Here is a 19,771-nt window from a genome sequence, read left to right as displayed (position 1 = left end):
CCAACTCCAGCCGGATCAAGACTGTCAGATTGTTTAACCATGGAACAAACACTTGCTTGCGATGGCAAAATAATCAGGCATCCTTAAAAACAGCAGCAGGTCTATCAGACCGCTGAGTCATTTATTCCAAGAGGGCTGGAGAGAGGTCATTCATGCCTGGTAGGGGCAATCATGAAACTGCAGAGCTGGAAGAGCCGTGGAGGCCACCAGGTCCCCTCACATCGGACATCAGGGCCAGAGGGGGCCAGTGACTTCTCTTAGGCTAGGGGACAGCTGAAGCAGCTGGCTCACGGCAGCATCGTGGGCTGCCCCTGGGCCAGCCGTGTGATCCCAAGTCTGTGTCCACTCAGCAGGCAAAGGAGGACAGGGGCCTTGCCCCAGATCACCCAAAGAAAAGCAGCTCTTCCAGAAGGCCAACAAGAGCTTTGTTGCCCTGAGACATACACAAGAAGCAGACAAGCAAATCCCAGGCACTTGTAGGGGACATAGCAACTCCAAGTAACGAGGCTGTTTAAATACAAGATTAAGACTGCTTAACAGCTGTGAGTAATGTGAGCTAGAGGGGCCTGAAGCCCTCAGGTCGGCCTGAGAAATAGAAACATGCAAGCTGGATTTAGCAAAGAAAGAGCAGTGCTAGGACTTTACCCTGGTTAACGCCTCACCCCTGCCCCCCACAGCTCCCATCATTGCTGAGCCAAGATCTGCCCCATCCTTAGAGCTCCCCCCGAGGAATTCTGTCCCTGCCTCAGAAGGTCCAGAAACCCTGCCTGTACCTCTCACGTGACACCAACCACCTCCGCCTACAAGCAAAGTTACCTGCCCAAGTGCTTGGAAAGGACACTCTTGGGATGGCTGGAAACTCGGGGTGTCTCACTGGCTCAAGCTGGGCCTTCAGCGAAATGCTTAACACCATTCATTAAAGCAACGGCGCTTGTCTTCTGAACTTAAAGTGTGGTTTTTGTTTTGTGGTTTGTTTACACTTTTGCTGCTTATTATAGTCTTTATGTTCTATGTGTTATTATCTAGAACTCTGGGGCACCTGGGTGGCTCAGTCAGTTAAGCGTCTGCCTTCGGCTCAGGTCATGATCCCAGGGTCCAGGATCGAAACCCGCATCGGGCTCCCAGCTCAGCAGGGAGCCTGCTTTTCCCTCTGTCTTCTCCCCTCTGCTCATGCTCTTTCTCTCTCTCTCTCAAATAAATAAAATCTTAAAAAAAATAGAACACTGTAACAAAATGCCATATATTTATGTTTCATTGCCATAAATTTGCTTCTTTCTTAAAAATGCTGATGTATTATTCACAAGTCCAAATGGGGAAATGACCCAAGTGTCCACCAGCAGATGAATGGGTAGACAAAATAACAAAATGCGGTCTAGGCACACAAAGGAATATTATTGGGTCTTAAAAAGGAATGATGCTGTGATCGGCGCTTCAGCATCAATGAAACTTGAAAACGTTATGCTGAGGGAAACAAGCCAGTCACAAAAGAACAAATGGTGTAGGATTCCACTTACCCAAGGTACCTAGAGTAGGCAAATTCACACAGACAAAAAGTAGATTAGAGGCTGGATTGGTGGAGGAATGGGGCATTGTTGTTTCATGGGTACTGAATTTCTGTCTGGGATGACAGAAAGTTCTGGAAACGGGTGGTGATGATGGTTGCACAGCGTTCTGACTGTGATGTCACTGAATTAGACACTTAAATATCGTTACACAATTTCACATTGTGCATATTTTACCACTATAAAAAGTGTGTAATATTTCCAAGCTACAGAATAATGAAGAAAATAATTTTTTTAAAGATTTTATTTATTTGTCAGAGAGAGAGAGCAGAGGCAGGCAGAGTGGCAGGCAGAGGCAGAGGGAGAAGTAGCTCCCTGTGGAGCAAGTAGCCCGATGTGGGACTCGATCTCAGGACGCCGGGATCATGACCTGAGCCGAAGGCAGCCGCTTAACAGACTGAGCCACCCAGGCATCCTGAAAATAAATAATTTTTTAAGAAAATAATTTTTTTAAAAGATTTTATTTATTTACTTGACAAAGATCACAGGTAGGCAGAGAGGCAGAGAGAGAGAAAGAGAGAGAGAGGAAAGCAGGCTCACCGCTGAGCAGAGAGCCCGATGCAGGGCTCGATCTCAGGACCCTGAGATGGTAACCTGAGCCCAAGGCAGAGGCTTAACCCACTGAGCCACCCAGGTGCCCCAAGAAAATAATTTTTTTAAAGCGCACTTTACCTAAGTTAAAGAAAATAAAAGTTAATATTTTGCAAACAACCTTGATGTGAGTGGGCCATAGCCCACCTTTGTTCTCTCAGTTCTGCAGGCCTAATTACCAAGACTCCCACACTCTCTGAAGCACCATGATCTCACCCAGTGGCAGGACACAAGATGGAGGTCTGCTACTGTGGGGGACCTCAGGCACACCAGGAAATCCTCCGGCAGTGGGACCAAGACTGGTCTCCACACACCTGCCCACCTTGGTCCTCTAGTACTCCCTTGAGTAGCCTCAATGTCAAGGGAAAGACAAAGAAAAGGAATGGTCCCCTTCTCTCCCAGCACATACCATCCCAATACGATGACCAGCCTAAACTGCAAACATAAGGGGTAATGACAATAGCAGGGGAGTCCCCAACTTCTTCATTCAGCCACTATTTACCACGTTTATCACGTGACAGGTACGGGTAAGTCTAAATGTGTAATTGAGGATTCTCCATGGGCTGCTGCGGCTTGAAGAACACGGTGAGAATTAAACAGATACAAAAGTTGTATGGGTTTGGGGCACCTGGATGGTGCCATTGGTTAAGTGGCCGGCTCTTGGTTTTGGCTCAGGTCATGAGCTCAGGGTCCTGGGATCAAGCCTCATGTCAGTCTCCACGTTCAGCAGGGAGTCTGCTCAAGGAATCTCTCTCTCCCTCTGCTCCTCCCCCTGCTCATGCTCTCTCTCTCTCTCTCTCTCTAAAATAAACAAATAAAGCTTAAAAAAAATTGTATTGCTTTGTGACACTTAGAATGGACAGAAGTAGGCAGCCTCCATACCATTCTCTTCTTTCACTGCACAGGAAAAAAAAAAGAGGAATAAGACAGTCACTGTCCCCAACAAATGTATAAAGAGATGAGACACCCAACTAGCTAGCACAAGGCACCCTGAGAAGGAGGGAAACTTTCATCCACCGCACCAACCCCGTCCTTCTCCCCTTGCTCCCTGGCCCATCTCATTCATCCCCACTGTGGCCATCTCAGGAGGCAAGGCAGGGCAGGGCAGGGCCTGGGTGCTGGATTCAAGCCACTTGCATTCAAAGACCAGTGCAACCCGTGCAACCCTGGGCAAGGAACATTAACACCTGTGCCTCGGTTACCCTAAGGGTAAAATGGAAACAACGGTAGTACTTTCTTCATGGGGGTGTCATGACGATGAAACGCCAGAACTCATGTAAAGGGCCTGGCGTAAAGTAAGGGTCCAACAAACACTTGCTATTAGTACTAATTTTCAGAGAGGAAGATTCATTTTCTATTCTATAGGCAAGAAAATGTAAGCTTGGAAAAGCTATGGGGTTTGCCCAAGATCACGCAGTGAATGGCTGCTCGAAAACTAGGATTTGATTTCTGGTTTTGTAAGTTCCTTTTCAGTAGAGAAGGGACTTTGAATAAAGGTTACAAAGAGCTAGCACAGAGCACTAGGTCTTAATTTCCCTTTGCTGCTGAGAGAAGGACCACACAGAATGTTTACGATGATGTTCATAACCCAGAGGTTAAAGGATGGCCCTCCTTGTCTGTTAATCAGGTTGAGACAAACTCTTGGGTAAGACTTCACCTTGGGTGGGCGCCTGGGTGGCTCAGTGGTTAAGCCGCTGCCTTCGGCTCAGGTCATGATCTCAGGGTCCTGGGATCGAGTCCCGCATCGGGCTCTCTGCTCAGCAGGGAGCCTGCTTCCTCCTCTCTATCTCTCTCTGCCTGCCTCTCTGCCTACTTGTGATTTCTCTCTGTCAAATAAATAAATAAAAAAAAAAAAATCTTTAAAAAAAAAAAAGACTTCACCTTGGGTCTTACAAAAGCTCAAGATTTCTTGTGTCCTGTCTTTGTACCAAGGAAGCAGGAACTCTTCCATTAAACCACTGTTAGGTTGCATCTGAAATATAAACCTTTCTGTCTGTAGAAATCATGAAACAACCCTGGCTTATGTTTCATACATTGTATCCCCTCTTAATCATGGCAGATGTAACTGAACATCAATGAACTCACTGGTGTTTTTCGTTCCCATCACATGCCAAGCTCTTAATTTCACCAACACTATAAAAACCAGTGTGTAATTTCCAGTATTTCAAACAGCAGCTTGGTTTGCTCTCTCTGTCTGCAGAGGCCTAGAAACAAGAGTGAATAAGACAAAAGTGCTTCAGACAGTTCCCGTTAGAGACACAATGTGACACTGGCTAAGATTTCAACGGTACATTGGTGTTCCATGTGAGATTCATTTAAATGAGGGTCCCACAGCTTAAAGATATGTTTTAAAACAACTAAAAGAAAGGGAAATGGGCTACAACATATTCTCCAAGACCTGCCAAGTTCTCCTGAAATAGCCATAAACAACACACACACACACACAAAAAAGGCCAAATCATCACAACAAAATCACCATCAAATTTCCAACTAGTCCTCTCAGATTTCTCAGATTTAAGACCAAACAAAATTAATACAACGTGAAACTTGCCCCTGACCACCTCATCCCTCTCAGGCTGGCATTCCATCCTTATTCCTGGAGGTCCCTCCCCTGCTAGAAATTTCATCCTATACACTAGATCCCAGGCCCTGAGGACTTGGGCAAGCAAACCCTGTAACCTCTCAAATACACCTACATATAAAGTTGCTGAATATAAGTTGATGGGCTATTTTCCCAATGAGAAGGTCCAAAAAAATGTATAACTTCTGGGATGCAGTTGAACTAGTACACAATATCTCTCTCTGCAACATTAACTTATTTAATGTGGCTAGACATATTAGAATCCCTTACTATACCCAATGAATTAATTTTAAAATATTGCTTTTTCCACTGACATCTCACAGAAATAAGTGTATTCACCATCTTCACAAGCATCTTCAATAACAATATCTTCATAACTATAGCCACGTTCTAGAATTACTAACACAGTTTAAGTGAAAAATAGTCTCATTTCCATATGAGTTATATGAGGTCTGTGCTTTTTTTTGGGGGGGGGGACACGTGATGCAGGGGAGGAGCAGAGACAGGGAGAGAGAGAATCTTCAGCAGGCTCCCGGTCCAGCACTGAGCCCGACATGGGGCTCCATCTCACAACCCTGAGATCACCACCAGAGATCGTGATCAAAGCTGAGATCAAGAAATCAAGGACCCTTCACCAACTGAGTCACCCAGGTGTCCCTGAGGTCTAGAGAAGCTGTGTTTAATGCCGCTGTTACACAATGTACCCTGAGTCGGAAGTATTCATTTGCTATTATTATACTGCACGTGGTTTGCTTTCAAACACTTCACACAGATAGCTTGATTTGAAATGGTTAGGTTTAACCCACACCCCTGGGGTGGTGGTTAATTAGCATTTGAAAGACGAAGCAGAAACTCACACTCCAGAGGCCACACCTTTGGTTCAGCGGGGTTTATTTCTGACCCACACCAAAGTGTTTGCGAATTAGCGCAATGGGTGCTGTTTAACTGGCAAAATGAGTGGAACAGAAGATATGGGAGCTGATGAGAAGGATCATCCAGGCGCCCATCCTCTTGCATGAGCCGGGACAGTGACTGGATGCCCCAGGGTGACTCCCCCCCTGAATAATCCTCCTGTAGGGAGGATTCAGGAGCCTAAAACCAAGAAGTCCAGCTGTCCCAGGCCCCCAGATAAATGTTGTATCAACTTTGCATGTGCTTACAGAAAAGGTGTGCAAAAGCGTTAAAGAGGGTAGTGCTAGGACTTCACCTGGCCACAGAACAGGCCATCCTCCTGCTTTGGCACCTGCTGAAAAATATGAGGATGGCAGGGGAACTCAGCCTGAGACTCTCACTGTGCTGTGCCCGTGCTGTCTGACCGTGAGGGTTTGGGGGTCCCCTTGCTCTCAGTTATCTCTAAACACTGACGCACTTCCAGACACTCTCAGCTGGAAGTCACATCACTGTTTTGTGTACCAGGGAAAGAAGTGCTGCCCATTGTAATCAGGAGATGAAGGCACCCTCTGGAAATGAATCCTGATTTCAAAGCTCATAAAACACCACCACCATAGGAATTGATGAAACATAGAGACTGGAAGTGAGCGATTGGCTTGGGTCAGTTCGCCACGGCTACTCCTTCCATCTTCCTACTCTGCTCTTGAAAGAGATCATTAAGGTCTCCTTTATAACAAAACCAGCTCTTACAATCAGAGGCCACATCCCCGGAATAAATATCAATCTGGGTTATACTTTCTGTGCAAGTCTCCATCTGTATAACATTTTCTCTCTCTTTCAGTTGCTTGTGTGTGTCAGGTGCCTTCTGGAAGGATCCCAAACAAGCATGGATGGGGAAAGTTTCAGGTTACAGTGTCTCCCCCAAAATGCCCATACAGCCAACCAATTGTTCAAAATAAAGGAATGCAGTGGGCCCCAAATGTGAAAAACTCTGGATGGACCCAACTATTATGCTACTTCCTCTTTTCTGGAAAAAAAAAAAGAAAAAGAAATTAGGCTGGAAAACAAAAAACTCATAGTCAGGCATATGTAGCAAAAACAAAGAAGGCTGTTTGGTAGGGAATTTTTCCCATGCTTGCTTTAGAAAACTAGAAACATGAGATCAGGAAGCTGCTGAGAGGTCTCTAATTCAAGTTACCACCGGACGCATGAATGTCATCAATGGCATTTCAGAACAGAAGTTGTACCTTTGACCCAAAGAAGCAACGTTAAGAGGGAGTTCAGGTTTCACGAAGAGACGGTGGGGAGGACCAGAAAGGGTGGCCTCTTTCTGACCACCTCTGATTCCCTCCTTCCCCTGGGGCCCCTGTCTAGATCTCCTTTATGTTAACCCTAAAACAGCACAGAGCCCAGGAGGCAACCAGGGCAGAGTTTCCCATCACTGAGCCAGAAGGCCCCTCCCAGAGGACCACTAAATGGTCCTCGCCACCACAGAGGGTTGAATGTGCACTAGGGAAGCTGGGGAATAGGGGCGGACAGAATCTAAGAGCAGCCCCAAGCTGCCTGCAGACTCCTGCTTTAGCTTAAAAATGCATATGAAAATTAAAATGTTTTGTGCATCAAAGAGTACTATCAAGAGAGTGAAAAACAATGGGAAACCATATACCCAATGAGATTCATACCCAGAACCTATAAAAAAACTCCTTACAACTCAACAACGACAATAACCCAATTTAAAAAATGGGTAAAGGACTTAAATAGACATTTCTCCAAAGAACACATACACAGGACCAACAAGCACATAAAAGTGTATGGTTCAGCAGCACTAGTCATTAGGGAAACATAAGTCAAAACTACAGTGAGATACCAGTTCACACCATTAGGATGGCTGTCAAAAAAAGAAAAAAGAAAGAACTAGTGTAGATGAGGATGGAGAACAACTGGAACCTTAGCTCATCGCTGGGAGGAATGTAAGATGGTGCAACCACTCTGGAAAACAGTATGGCGGTCCCTCAAAAAATTACCCAGAGAATTACTGTAGGATCCAGAAATTCCACTTCTGGGGACATACCCAAAGGAATTAAAAGCGGACACCAAACAGATATCTGTACACCTGTGTTCAGAGCAGCCGTATTCACAATACGTGAAAGGCGGAAGTGACCCCAGTGTCCATCAGCAGATGACCAAGCACGATGTGGTCCGTACATGTGATGGGATGTTACTCAGCCTTCAAAAGGAATAGAATTCTGACATAGACGACCACATGGATGGATCTGGAAAACATCATGTTAAGTGAATGAGCTAGACAAAAATGGACAAACACTGTAGGATTCCACTTATCAGAGGTAAGGAACAGACAAATTTATAGACAGAATATAGAACAGAAGTTGCCAGGGGCTGGCGAGACGGGGAAATGGGAAGTTGCTGTTTAATGGGTGATGATGAAAATATTCTGGAAATGGACAGTGATGATGTTTGTATGACACTGCGATTATAAGTAATGTCACTGAACTTAACACTTCAAAATAGTTGAAATGGTGGGCACCTGGGGGGCTCAGCCGGTTAAGTGTCCGACTCTTGATCTCAGCTCAGGTCTTGATCTCAGGCTCATGAGTTCAAGCCCTTTGTGGAGCCTACTTTAAAAGAAAGAAAAAAAAAGTTAAGGGACTCCTGGGTGGCTTAGTCACTCAAGCATCTGCCTTCAGATCGGGTCATGATCCCAGGATCCCGGGATTGAGCCTCCTCACTCAGCAGGGAGTCTGCTTCTCCCCCTGCCTCCACCCCACCTACTTGGGTGCTTTCCCTCTCTCTCTCTGCCAAACAAATAAAATATTTAAAAACAAACAAACAAACAAACAAAAAAACAAAAACCAGCAAACATTTCTCACCCACAGTTCCAGAGGCTGGAAGTCCAAGATGGGGGGGGGGTGGTTTGCAACATGGTCGGGTTATGGTGAAGGCCCTGTTCTGATTGCAGATTGCACACTCACTGCCCTGTCCTCACAGCAGGAAGGGCAATGGATCCATCTCGGACCTCTTTCCTAAGCACATGAATCCCACTCACGAGGACCCCAGGCCTCCCTCCCTTCCCTCTGGAGACTTTTGCTCACTCCTGCTACAGATTCCAGCATCCGGCCACCCGCAGCTGTGTGTCCCCTCAGCTCTCCCCCTTACAGAGCTATACTTGGTGGGATACCTCCTCTCCTCTCCTGGCAGCCGCTGAAACTTGAGGTTGACCAGCTCTCTGTCACTTGCTCTCTTCCTGTTGTCAACTGCACTCAAATCAGTTTCCCTAGAAGCCCCAGACCCAGCCTGCATCCAAGCACACAGGGAGTCCCAAAGCCCTCAAGGCCTGTCCTAGGCACCAGGGGATGCACACTGCCAGGCTTTTGGACTTCTCAGAGTGCCTCAAGGAGATCCCCGTCTGCTAGAGAAGAGAGAGACAACAGCACACTGCCCCTGTGTGGGGACAGGAAGCTCCGGAGTCCAGAGAGATGAGAAGAGCTGAACCCAGGGCAGGGAAGAGAAAATGAATGGGAGGGGTGTCATGGGATGGATGGGTATGGAAAGCAGAGGCTCTGGGCTTCCAAACTGTTTCAAAAATAAGAGGTGAGAAAAAAATAAATTGCTGGCATGGTACCATGGAGGTCGATACATGACATCATACACTGGGGAACCCTGATGTAACTACCCGCATCAGTTAATAACGTATCAGTGTTGGTCATCAGCTGTAACCAATGTACCATGGCAGTGGAAGCTGTTAATAATAGGGGAAGGGGTTGGGCCAGAAGGGGGCATTGGGAACTCTACTTCCAGCACAATTTTTCTAAAAACCTAACACAGCTATAAAAAGAAGAAAGTCTATTAAGAAAAGGTAACCTGACATCAAAAAATCAAGGGACCTGGGACGCCTGGGTGGCTCAGTTGGTTAAGCAGCTGCCTTCGGCTCAGGTCATGATCCCAGCGTCCTGGGATCGAGTCCCACATCGGGCTACTTGCTCCGCAGGGAGCCTGCTTCTCCCTCTGACTCTGCCTTCCACTCTGTCTGCCTGTGCTCGCTCTCACTCTCTCTCTCTCTTACAAATAAATAAAATCTTAAAAAAAAAAAAAAAAAAAAAAAAAAAAAAAAAAAAATCAAGGGACCTCATAGAAAAACCTGGACTCCAGTTTGTCTTGACAAATCTGAAGGTCAAGTTCACATACAGCTGCAACTTACTATTTCTTCTTTCCAGGTAAATGGGGTAAGCGCAGTCAGGTTCATAGTAGACGGCCCCCCCACACCCCCGCCAATGCCTGCCAGGCTTGGCCCTGAGCTCTGTGTTTTGGGCTCTGGTGATCGAAGTCAGGTATCTGACGACAGAGAGAGAGAGACAGCCAGGGTCTCGGAGTGCCATGCCCCACAGGCTGAGAAATAGTGACACCCATGAAGGAAGGGAATAAGACCAAAGCAGTTTTTGGTTGAGTCTGATGTGCACAGATTTGCAGTTTAAAAATATGTGACCATATCTTGAAGGAGCAAGCAAGGCTACAGATCTATTTTGGAGGCAAAGAGAGGTGACTTTCAAAGGTCCTCCAGAGGGAGAAGAGCAGACAGAAGATCCAAGGGATAAGAAAAAGTCAAGTTCATGGTTCTGATGGAATAAAACTGACAGAGCTGGGGGGGTGGGAGGCAGCAGGAACAATGATCTAGAGGATTTGCCCAGTATCTCGGTTTCCCTGGTAGGGCAAGGTTAGGAACTGTGAGAGAAAGGGGTGAGCCAGTCTGGAGGAGGGGGGAGGCTGGGGGGCTGGTGTTGAGGGGCAACGTTGGGGAAGCAGACAGGTGAGAGGCAGGGAAGCTGGGAGCAGCTGCTGGTAGACAGGGTGCTCATCCAACATGCCTGGGTCAAAGCCATCCCTCTGCTCCCCCTGGGGAGAGCTGCCTGGGGCAAGGAGCAGCAATGGAAAGTGCACAGGACTATGCTTGGCCATTTATTTACTCATTCATTCAGCACCCACTTCCTGAACGCCCATTATGTGTCTGATACTACATAGGACACGGGGGAGCAGCCTTCATCCCTTAAGAGCTCACATTCTAGTGCAGGAGATCAACACTGACATGTGACACAAAACACATCTGATGGTTGGAACCATCAGCTGTTTCTGGGGGGAACAGAGAGGAGGGGCATCACACCAGGGAGTCAGGAAAGACTTCTTGAAGACATAAAGCTTGAGCTAAGGGTTGAAGAATAAGCAGGAGTGCAGCAGCCATGGAGGACACAGACCACTCTAAACTGAGGGTACAGCAGGAGCCAATGTGCAGAGGTGGGCGGAGTATACATTTGGGGAACTGTCCACAGTTCAGCGTGGGGTGGTGGAGGGGAGGGAGTGGCTAGTGCCCAGCATGGGGTCTGGAGAAGAGCCCCCGTGAAGGCTCGGGGTGCACCGTCTGAAGGCAGTGGGAATGAATGCACTAGAGGGTGGGAGTCAGGACCAGAGGGCTCAGGGATGCTGATGGGGGAGAGGCTGGCAGCCCTAGGGACGGGAAGGAGCATTCTGAGCGGCGGATGCCAGAAAATTTCAAATTCTGGCTCCATCATTTCCTGGGTGCCCCTGGACCGATCGTCTAATCTCTTCAACTTGCATTTTCTTATTAGTTAAATGAGAATAATGAAAGTTATCAATGACTCTTGCGAGGATGAAAAAACCATAGTAACTACCAGATAACAAGCACTCAATAAAAAGTGACTATTAATACTACTCTACCCTAGCCCGTCCCCGTACTGCATTAACACACTCTCATGCTCCTTCTGCCCTGGGTTTAGAGTTTTGCTTGAAACTAGACTGTTACCTTTCAGGCTCTGACCCACCTCCCTGGCCGGAGGTGTAGCTAATTGGCGCTCCACGTGCGGGGAGAGGTTGCCATGGTGACCTCCCAGCGTGGCTTTAGGACCTGGGAGTGAACCAAGACTTTCCTTTGTTCCAGGGATCCTGGCTATTCTAGATATTACTGCTAGGTGATGACTGCGCATCTGAAAAAGCTGAATGATATTCTTTAGCACATTGTGAAAAGCTGGAAACAATCCAAATTTCTGGCACTAGCGAGCTGGCCAGAATGCAAAATTGCATGGCGCGGCTATTAAAAATGTTACAGATCTGTGGTTACTGACAGGAAACGGTGTCATGACATGTTGTTAAATGAAAAAAGCAGGTTATGGGGCCACATAAATCTTGTAACACCCGCCATATAAAACTGTGTTACATTTAACTGCTTGTGTTTATGGACGGAAAGGTGTTCGGAAGGATGTTCCCTGAAGTGCTCAAGGTGGCTCCCTCTAGGCGGCAGTGGTCAGCCCTAGGGATGTGCTCTACTCCCTTCCTCCTTTTCTATGACACTGGAGTTTGCCCACAATGAGCCCGTGTCATTTGGTTTTTTTCACCAAAGCAACAATGCTGTTAAAAGGAAATAAGGGAAACCTTGGCGAGTCTTGGAGAAATTAGCTTTGTGAGCCAATCTGCAGGTTGACCAGCCTTTCCTATTATACCCACCACCTGAGAATCTCGAATCTGAGCCTTCCTCCCTGTGCCCCATCCTGACTGCTGGCCCAGGAGCAACCCTGACCTTGAAGACCCCATTCAGGGTAAGTGGGACACAGTTGCATAAAGCCAAACAGCTTGCCCATTTTGGAAAAGCCACCTCACTTCCCCCAGCCGCAGAACCCCTTAGGGGCTCCCTCTGCCATGACCATGGTGAAGGTGGAGCTGGGCAAGAGCACCCTGCACTGGGAGCTCCAGGAAGTCATCAGTCAGTGGTCACATAGTGAGCACCTTGCGTATGCCCTGCTCCAGGCCAGCCCTGGAAAGCCATGGGGTTGAAGAGAGACATCAGTCTGCCCCCAGCATGCGAGGCTCCCGGTCTAGTGGAGGGCTCCAGGAAGGGCTTGCAAATCTAATAACTCTTCATAGTTCTGACAAGGCTCTGCTCTCCCAACTCATGGTCCAAATTTTATGTTCCTATGACAAAGTCCTAGGGTCTCCTCTGGAGGTCCTAGAAGACCCCGCTCTTTAGCATATCCTCAAGACCTCCACAGCCCACCCAGCCTCAGCATCACCTGCCACCAGTCTTGCCACATGCCCCACACCCCATCACACCCCATCACTCTTCTTTGTCCTTGAATGCTCCATGTTTTTGCACTTGCTGTTTACTAGGAGAGGGATACCTCTCCTTCCACTTTCTCTTAACAAAATTCTATGCATTCTTTTTTCAAAGACGCTATTTGAGAGAGAAGGAGAGAGAGAGAGGAAAGAGAGTGCACAAGTAGTGTGGAGAGGGGGAAGCAGGTCCTCCACTGAGCAGGAAGCCCGACATGGGGCTCAATCCCAGGACTCTAGGATCATGTCCCGGAGCTTAACACAGACGTTTAGCTGACTAAGGCACCCAGGTGCCCTGAAATTCTACCCATTCTTCAAAACTAAACTCAAGCATCATTTGCAAGAGTCTCTATTATCCTATTTGCAAATTTCACAGTGAAATGCCCTGGCTCCCCACTGGCAAGACTGGCCAAGTCTGCCTGGTTCACTGCTGTGTCCACCGTGCCCAGGCTGGGACCAGGCGTGGTATTGCTGTTGCTTGAATACATAATTTTTTAAAAGATTTTATTTATTTATTTGATAGAGATCGCAAATAGGCAGAGAGGCAGGCAGAGAGAGAGGGAGAGGCAGACACCGCTGAGCAGAGAGGTCCCAGCCGAAGGCAGAGGCTTTAACCCACTGAGGCACCCAGGCGCCCCATGAATGGCCCGTTTGTCTAGAACCTTCTGCCCAGTGGTTGCCAGGCTTTATTCATAAACCTTACACCTCGGTGCCAAAATGGTGTATTTTCCCTTGGTCCAAAATGTTTATTTGCGAGTTTTTAAGGTCTGAAATCTCATACCAACTGTTAAAAAAAAAAAAAAAAAAGAGAGAGAGAGACAACTGAGGAAATCTGAACGCCAGATATTTTATGACAGTGAGAAATGATCAGTTCTTAAGGTGCAATCATAGAACCACAGCTGTGTTTTTTAAAGAGCCCTATTCACTGAGAGAACTGTGAAGGAATTACAGATGAAATGATACTATGTCTTAGATCAGCTTCGAGAGAATCCAGCTGGGAGCAGGGGTGCTGGGTCAGGGTGGAAGGAAGACTGGCCACAAGATGGTCAGTGTTGAGGTCAGGCATGGAATTTCTGCATATGTCTCAATTTTTGTATATGTTTTAAAAAGGAAATAGTCACATTAAAAAAAAAAAACAACCTGAGACAAAACAAAACAAATCCCAAACCCTTGAAATGTGAACTACATCTCAATTCCTCCTCAGACAGTGCATGGCGGCAGACAAAGCAAAATTCTGTTGCTAGAATGATCATTACTCTATTCGCCGACTTTCCTAACACGTGGAATATCAACACAACAGTTCCAAAACTGATACAGGAAATGCTGCCTCAGACTCTCCATCTGAACAAGATAAAACCAAAGAACTTGAGGACAAACCGGAAATGCTTCAGGAAGGAGACGATGGCTCCTTTTAAATAAAAGACAGCAGTCTCTGAAAAAAAACCAAAAGGCTGTGTCAGCGGAAAATATTCGACGATATCTCACAAATCTCTCTTCTCACCATTCTCCGGCTAGGGGAGAGCCAGGAAAAGCTTTTTTTCGAAAGTCTGATAGGAAAAAAACATACTTGAGATACAGTGGTACCACCAACGTACTTTGTGTAGATTTTAACGGTTTTATTGCGTCATTTTTGTCTATCTGTGAGTTTAGACTAGAGCTGTAAAGACTATTTTTACCAATTTTACATTGATGTATTTTTGATTATTAAATATTTGGTTTTACGGACTTAAATTTTAAAAAAATCTTTATTTATTTATTTGACGGGGGTGTAGAGGGAGGCAGAGGGCGAGAATCTTAAGCAGGCTTCCCACCCAGCAAGGAGCCCTACACAGGGGTCAATCTCCACAACCCTGAGATCAGGACCTGAGCTGAAACCAAGAGTCGCACATTCAACCGACTGAGTCACCCAGGCACCCTCTGACTTAAATTTTTAAGTAAGCTTTCATAAAATGTATAAAATACAGATAATGTAAAATAATATTTCAATATTTAGAATATACAGAGTAAGAGGGCCCTGGCTCTTTTACTCCCATATAACTATCCCCATGCAAGAGCTGGCCTGAGGGGTTCTGGGAATGCAGCCTAGTGGTCCTCAACTTGGGATGCACCTTAGAACCACCTAGAAAGCTCTCAAACATAGTGCTGGGTTGGGCCCACCACAGTTCAATTAAGGTAAGCTCTCCAAAGGTCAGGAAGAGCCGGTGAAGCCCAGTGACCTACAGCATAGCCAGAGCTGAGACGGCTGACATTCTAGTCCAAAGGGAGAACAGAGCCCACCCAGAGCTGGTCTGGCACTGAGCTCTGGGGAGTGAAGACTGGGCTGTCCACACCTCGCAATTCGCTGGCCTCCAGAGCAGGTGTATAGGGGGGTTCGTCCCCCAAGGCTGGGAAAGTGTGAGTTCCTACCAGGTTGATGGAAGATGAATGTGGGTCCTGACTGTTGGGGTCAAATGTCAGGCTGCTGGAGAACTCAAGATCCCATCTTCACCCTCTTCCCAAGCCTCTAATCTGATCAGAAACTTAAAAGTCTGAGATAAGGCTGTCAGCCTGCAAGAGAGCCCAGAGCAAAGGAGGGAGGAAAGGAGGGAGACCTGGGGAGGACGAGGCACCCAGCACCTTCGCACCTCCTGGGGAGGCAGGTCTGGAACCCTGGAGGAGATCATGCAGCCCATAAGGTGAGAACCAAGATCCCCCAAAGGGCTCTTCTGGGAGGGGGGTTTCTGCTCATACCACAGAGGCACTGACATCCAGGGAGGGAGGCCCACTTCATGGGCACTGAGCTCCCCACCTGGAAAATATCCAGGTGGGTTCTGGGGTACCTACCCTGGGGAGGAAGGTGAAGTTACAGGTCGAGACAGGGGCCTGGAAAACCTCTTCTCATATCAAGTCCCAAACTCAACTGTGCATCCAAAGACCCAGAGGTGAAGGCTGGAAACGCAGACCAGACTAGGTGAGCCCACCTCAGGCTCTCGCAGTCGGAATCCTCAGGGGGCCCCCCCAGAGACCTGGCTGGTTATCAACCTCCAGTGCTGAGTCTCATGCAAGGCCCAGTCCTGAGACCACTGCTCTGAGCTTCTGGGACTGTCCACCTCCACACGGCTTAGGTCCACTCAGGACACAAGACACTCGGAGTCAACAGTGAGAGAAAGAACAAGTTGCTGGGGACCAGGGCCAGGAGGAAAAGGTGGAAAGCGTGTGCTCAGAGGGAAGAGAAGACGAATGAGAGAGGGTCCAGGGATGGGCCCCAAAGGAGGCAAGTTTTAGATTCGGTTCCACATCCCCTCAGGGAGCAGGTGCCCATGACTCGGGCCTTGCTGAGTGCGATGGTCAGAAATCATGGCAGCCCTCAAAGAGATCCCTTCTTTCTGAGGAGACAGACCCCATAACCAACTGGGAGGGATCGCTGGAAACGAAGGAGACAGACTTCTCTGAGAGGCCCCCTGCCTCCCAGACACACTGGCTTGGTGTTTAACAGGTGCCTCAAAGGCCACATAGCCACACGGGAATCATCACCTGTCCTCCTAACCACGCCTCTACGCATGGCTCTCTCTGCTTCCAGACGCCCTACTTTGTCTGCCTGGAAAATTCTATCTCCCCCTTCAGTCCACCCGAGCCCCTCACCTCCCATCTGGCTCTGGGCGTCCTCTGGAGCCCCTTGTCATACCTCGGCCTGCACGGGAGTTTCCAGAGCAGCGTGTCTGTCCCCCTCCTGGACAGCAGGGTCCTGCCATGCTCACAGCTGAGTCCCAGGAACCACGCACAGTGCCTGACATGCTAGGGAGCACTCAGAAGGAAATCTGCCCAGCTGTGCAGGGGAGTTCAGAGAAGGGGCCCAGAGCAAGGATGCTGGGTCATCAGAGAAGGCTCCCAGAGGAAGTAAAGCTTGAGAGGGGAAGGGCTGGCTTTGGCAGAGGAGAGAAGGGGGCCTCCAGGGAGGGGGATGGGAAAGTGGGCCGGCATGCTGGTGGTGCGAGATAAGAGCTGGAGAACAGGAAGGTGCGAGAGCACTGCGGGGCATGAGGAGCAGGCCCAGACCCTGGGTGCAGCCCCCCTCCAGGCCCAATAAGTCAAAGCCACCTCCCTCCCTGACTTCCTCCTCAGATGATTCAAATTCATGAGCTGATTTTCTTAGCAATCATTAACTCTGCGCTTCACACATCGGGCCTGGGGGGGATTGTTAACTGATCAAACTGGTGGGTGAACGAGTCCATGTAATTATTACCTAAAGAACATAGTGCACAGGAGCTAGGGAAATGGTCAGGGGTGGCAAGGAGCCGGGGAACTGTGAACTGGCAGAAGAAAGAGGTTCACATGGACTGGGATGGGAGGGGGAGGGGGGCATGTGCTGACAAGAGGCCGCTGAAGGTCAAAGGAGGACAGAGGGCCCAGACAGGAAAGGGTGCACAACACACACAGTCATTCCCACCAGACACAGGGGAGTCTGGGCTCTGGAGTCTGGTCAACCTGGTTTTGAGTCCCAGAGTCCTTTTCGGCCTCGCTTTCCTCCTCTGTAAAATGGGGATGACGTTGATTTGAAGTCCCATTTATTGAGCTCATGGTCTATTCTAGCCCCTTATGGGCATTTTACGCTCCACTGAATTTTCCCAATATGGCCCCACATGGTGGCTTTTATAATCCCAAGTGACTACCTGTCTGGTCTGTTTCGGGCATGAACAGGAACCAGTGTGTAAGCGCTGGGTACGCAGTGGGTGTCCCGTGGCGCCTGAGCTGATAGGATGTGCTCATGTCTCGGGCCGGCTGCAGACCACCAGCTAGATAGCAAGATTGACCCTCCTTCCTCCTCACCGGAGTGGTATTTCTCCTGCTAGCCCAAGGTCATAAGCAATATATTTCACAATATTTGAATGCAGCCACGGATTAAGAGCCCCACTGGCTGACATATGACACTGGTCGTTATTCTAGCATTAGTAGTAAGCACAGGCTTTTTTCAAGGGCTGAAGCGAAACGCATTATTTAAAAACCTCTGAAAAATGGGAATAAAAGGTCCTTCCAAATCAGCCCCCAAGACCGTGTAGCCAGAGCTCAGGAGGGCATCAAGAGTGAACCCTGAGCCTCGGCAGCCAGACCACCTCTGAGGCTCCAGCTGGCCTGAGCTCCTTCCCTGGGGTCTGCAAGGAACCCAAGAGGGCCCACCAGAGTCTACAGTGTGGAACTGGCAAGCATGGGACGGTGGGAAGGGGGAATCCTGGCTGCACCTGTCCCTGAGCTCTGGTTCTCCCTTCCTGCCCCTGAAAGCCCCTACAGCAGCTGGTTGGTGTGGAAACCGTCTCACTTTGCCCAGGGAGGAACACCAAGCCTCCAGGTGAAAAGTGAGAAGAAAATCATCACTTTCATGCTGAGAACACCTCTCCCAAGCACGTGTCCCCCAGAGCACAGGGAAGCCGGAAGCACCGTCAAGGTGGACACACACCTGTAAAAGGGTCTCTCATCTCTAGGCCCCGGGATGCCATGCCAGTTTGCATCTGTGTGAGGAGGGAGTAAAGTGGGGCCACCTCAACCGTGTGACTTTCACCATTCTCAACCGTGTGACTTTCACCATTACGGATTCATTTGTTTGGGTCTTGAAGGAAGGGCCTCAGGTGCATTCTGGAACCCTGAGGACAGGGGAGGGGTCACAGGGCTGAGCTGACATTATTAGAGGAAATCTTTTTCCTCTCACTTTCCCCACAGAGGCCCCACTCTTCCTCCCTGAGTGGGAGTGAATTCACCTCCACAATCACTGGCCACGGCTGGCGTTCCAGGGGGATAAATTGGAGCAGAGAATCAACAGGTGGGAAGACAACATGGGCAGGGAGCTCACGCGTGACTGAGCCGTCCCTGGGAGGCCCAAGGGACTCTAACTGAGCTGCGTGACCTGTCTGTGCCTCGTTTCTCACCCCAGCATGAGGACAGGGGACAGGGTGCACCCGCCCGCAGCAGCAGGCGCTCAGGGAGGGGAGCTGGAGGCAGGACCGGCCAGGCACGACCAGGTGCATGAAGCACTTTGCCTCCCCACCAACCCCCTGTTCCCCCACCCCCCCACCCCCCAGCTCCAGGAGCCATGACACCCACAGAGCCCTCAGCCTCCTCCTCACACCAGCACAGGAGCCTGAGCAAAGCAGGCTTTAATGGAACAAAGCCCACCTTAACTGGGGATGTGCTTTCCCCTTGAAAGTCAAATCCAAGGCCTTGGGACAAAGAAGGGTGGGTGCTTCCGCTTGGCATATCCAGGTGGGCCTGGTGGAGGCCCGCTGGCCCCAAGCCCAGCCCAAACAGCTTCCCCAACCAAACTCTGGAGAGTTCACTTCCTCAGACCCCGGTCCATCTCTTCAGACTTTTAAGGAAATCTCGAGGGTGGCAAGCCAAGACACCTAAAAGGCAAAATTCCTCTGCTCCAGGACTCCAGGTGAGACACTGGGCATGAAAACTGGACCCAGTGATGCTGGGCCACTTACTTGGGATCACACAGCAAGCTGGGCCTGCGGAAAGTCCAGAAGCCCCAGCCTTGTTAAGAACCATTCCAGCATTCAAGCGTCTGTTGTCAGAGGAACTGTCCCCGGAGGGCAGTGAAGATTAAGACAGACTGGACCGGGCTGGGGGAGGAGGGAAGGAGGGAAGACGGCAAAGGGAGGAGGAGAGCAGCAGGGCTGTCACTTTCTCCCACCCACATCCTCTCTTCCAGCCTCGTGGTTAAGCCAAGTGTTTCATCCTCCTTCACACAATTTCCTTTTTTTATCACTTACATTTTTTTTTTAAACCATCAGTCAGGTTCTAGAGAGGATATGCACCAAAAACATCCAAGATATAAACTACCGGCATCCCACGTATCAGAAACCGACACTCTGCCCCCCTCGGTGGCTCCCTCCTCCGCTTTCCAAAAGATCTCCTGCAAGTCTTAGCCCAAGCCCAAGCGGGATCTGGGGAAACACTTGTTTCCTGCCCTGGGGGCAACCAAAGAATCCTTCAGGAGGCAAAAACCCTCACTGGATTCACAGAAGTGCAAGGTCACTGAGTC

The 19,771-nt window shown here is 48.9% G+C and overlaps 1 protein-coding gene across 5 annotated transcripts in view; it reads right to left on the bottom strand.

The window, feature by feature from the left end:
• Nucleotides 1–19,771, bottom strand: part of PAQR5 (progestin and adipoQ receptor family member 5) — a 74,928-nt gene that overhangs the window by 42,566 nt on the left and 12,591 nt on the right. Inside the window, exon 1 of one of the 5 annotated variants that reach the window (XM_045067434.1) lies at nucleotides 16,421–16,813. The exons of 1 other annotated variant lie outside the window; for it this stretch is intronic. In XM_045067434.1, the coding sequence (XP_044923369.1) occupies nucleotides 16,421–16,529 (109 nt within the window). In that variant the 5' untranslated portion in view covers nucleotides 16,530–16,813. Of the gene's footprint in view, nucleotides 1–16,420; nucleotides 16,814–19,771 lie in introns of those variants that run through there. 3 more of the 5 variants (XM_004758589.3, XM_004758590.3, XM_004758587.3) reach the window with 3 other exon arrangements.

Source organism: Mustela putorius, unplaced genomic scaffold (assembly GCF_011764305.1).
Source record: "Mustela putorius furo isolate JIRA1106 unplaced genomic scaffold, ASM1176430v1.1 tig00003896_pilon_pilon_pilon, whole genome shotgun sequence".
NCBI classification, from domain to species: domain Eukaryota; kingdom Metazoa; phylum Chordata; class Mammalia; order Carnivora; family Mustelidae; genus Mustela; species Mustela putorius.
The sequence above is the reverse complement of the archived record's forward strand: the minus strand, read 5'-3'. Positions and strand labels throughout refer to the sequence as shown.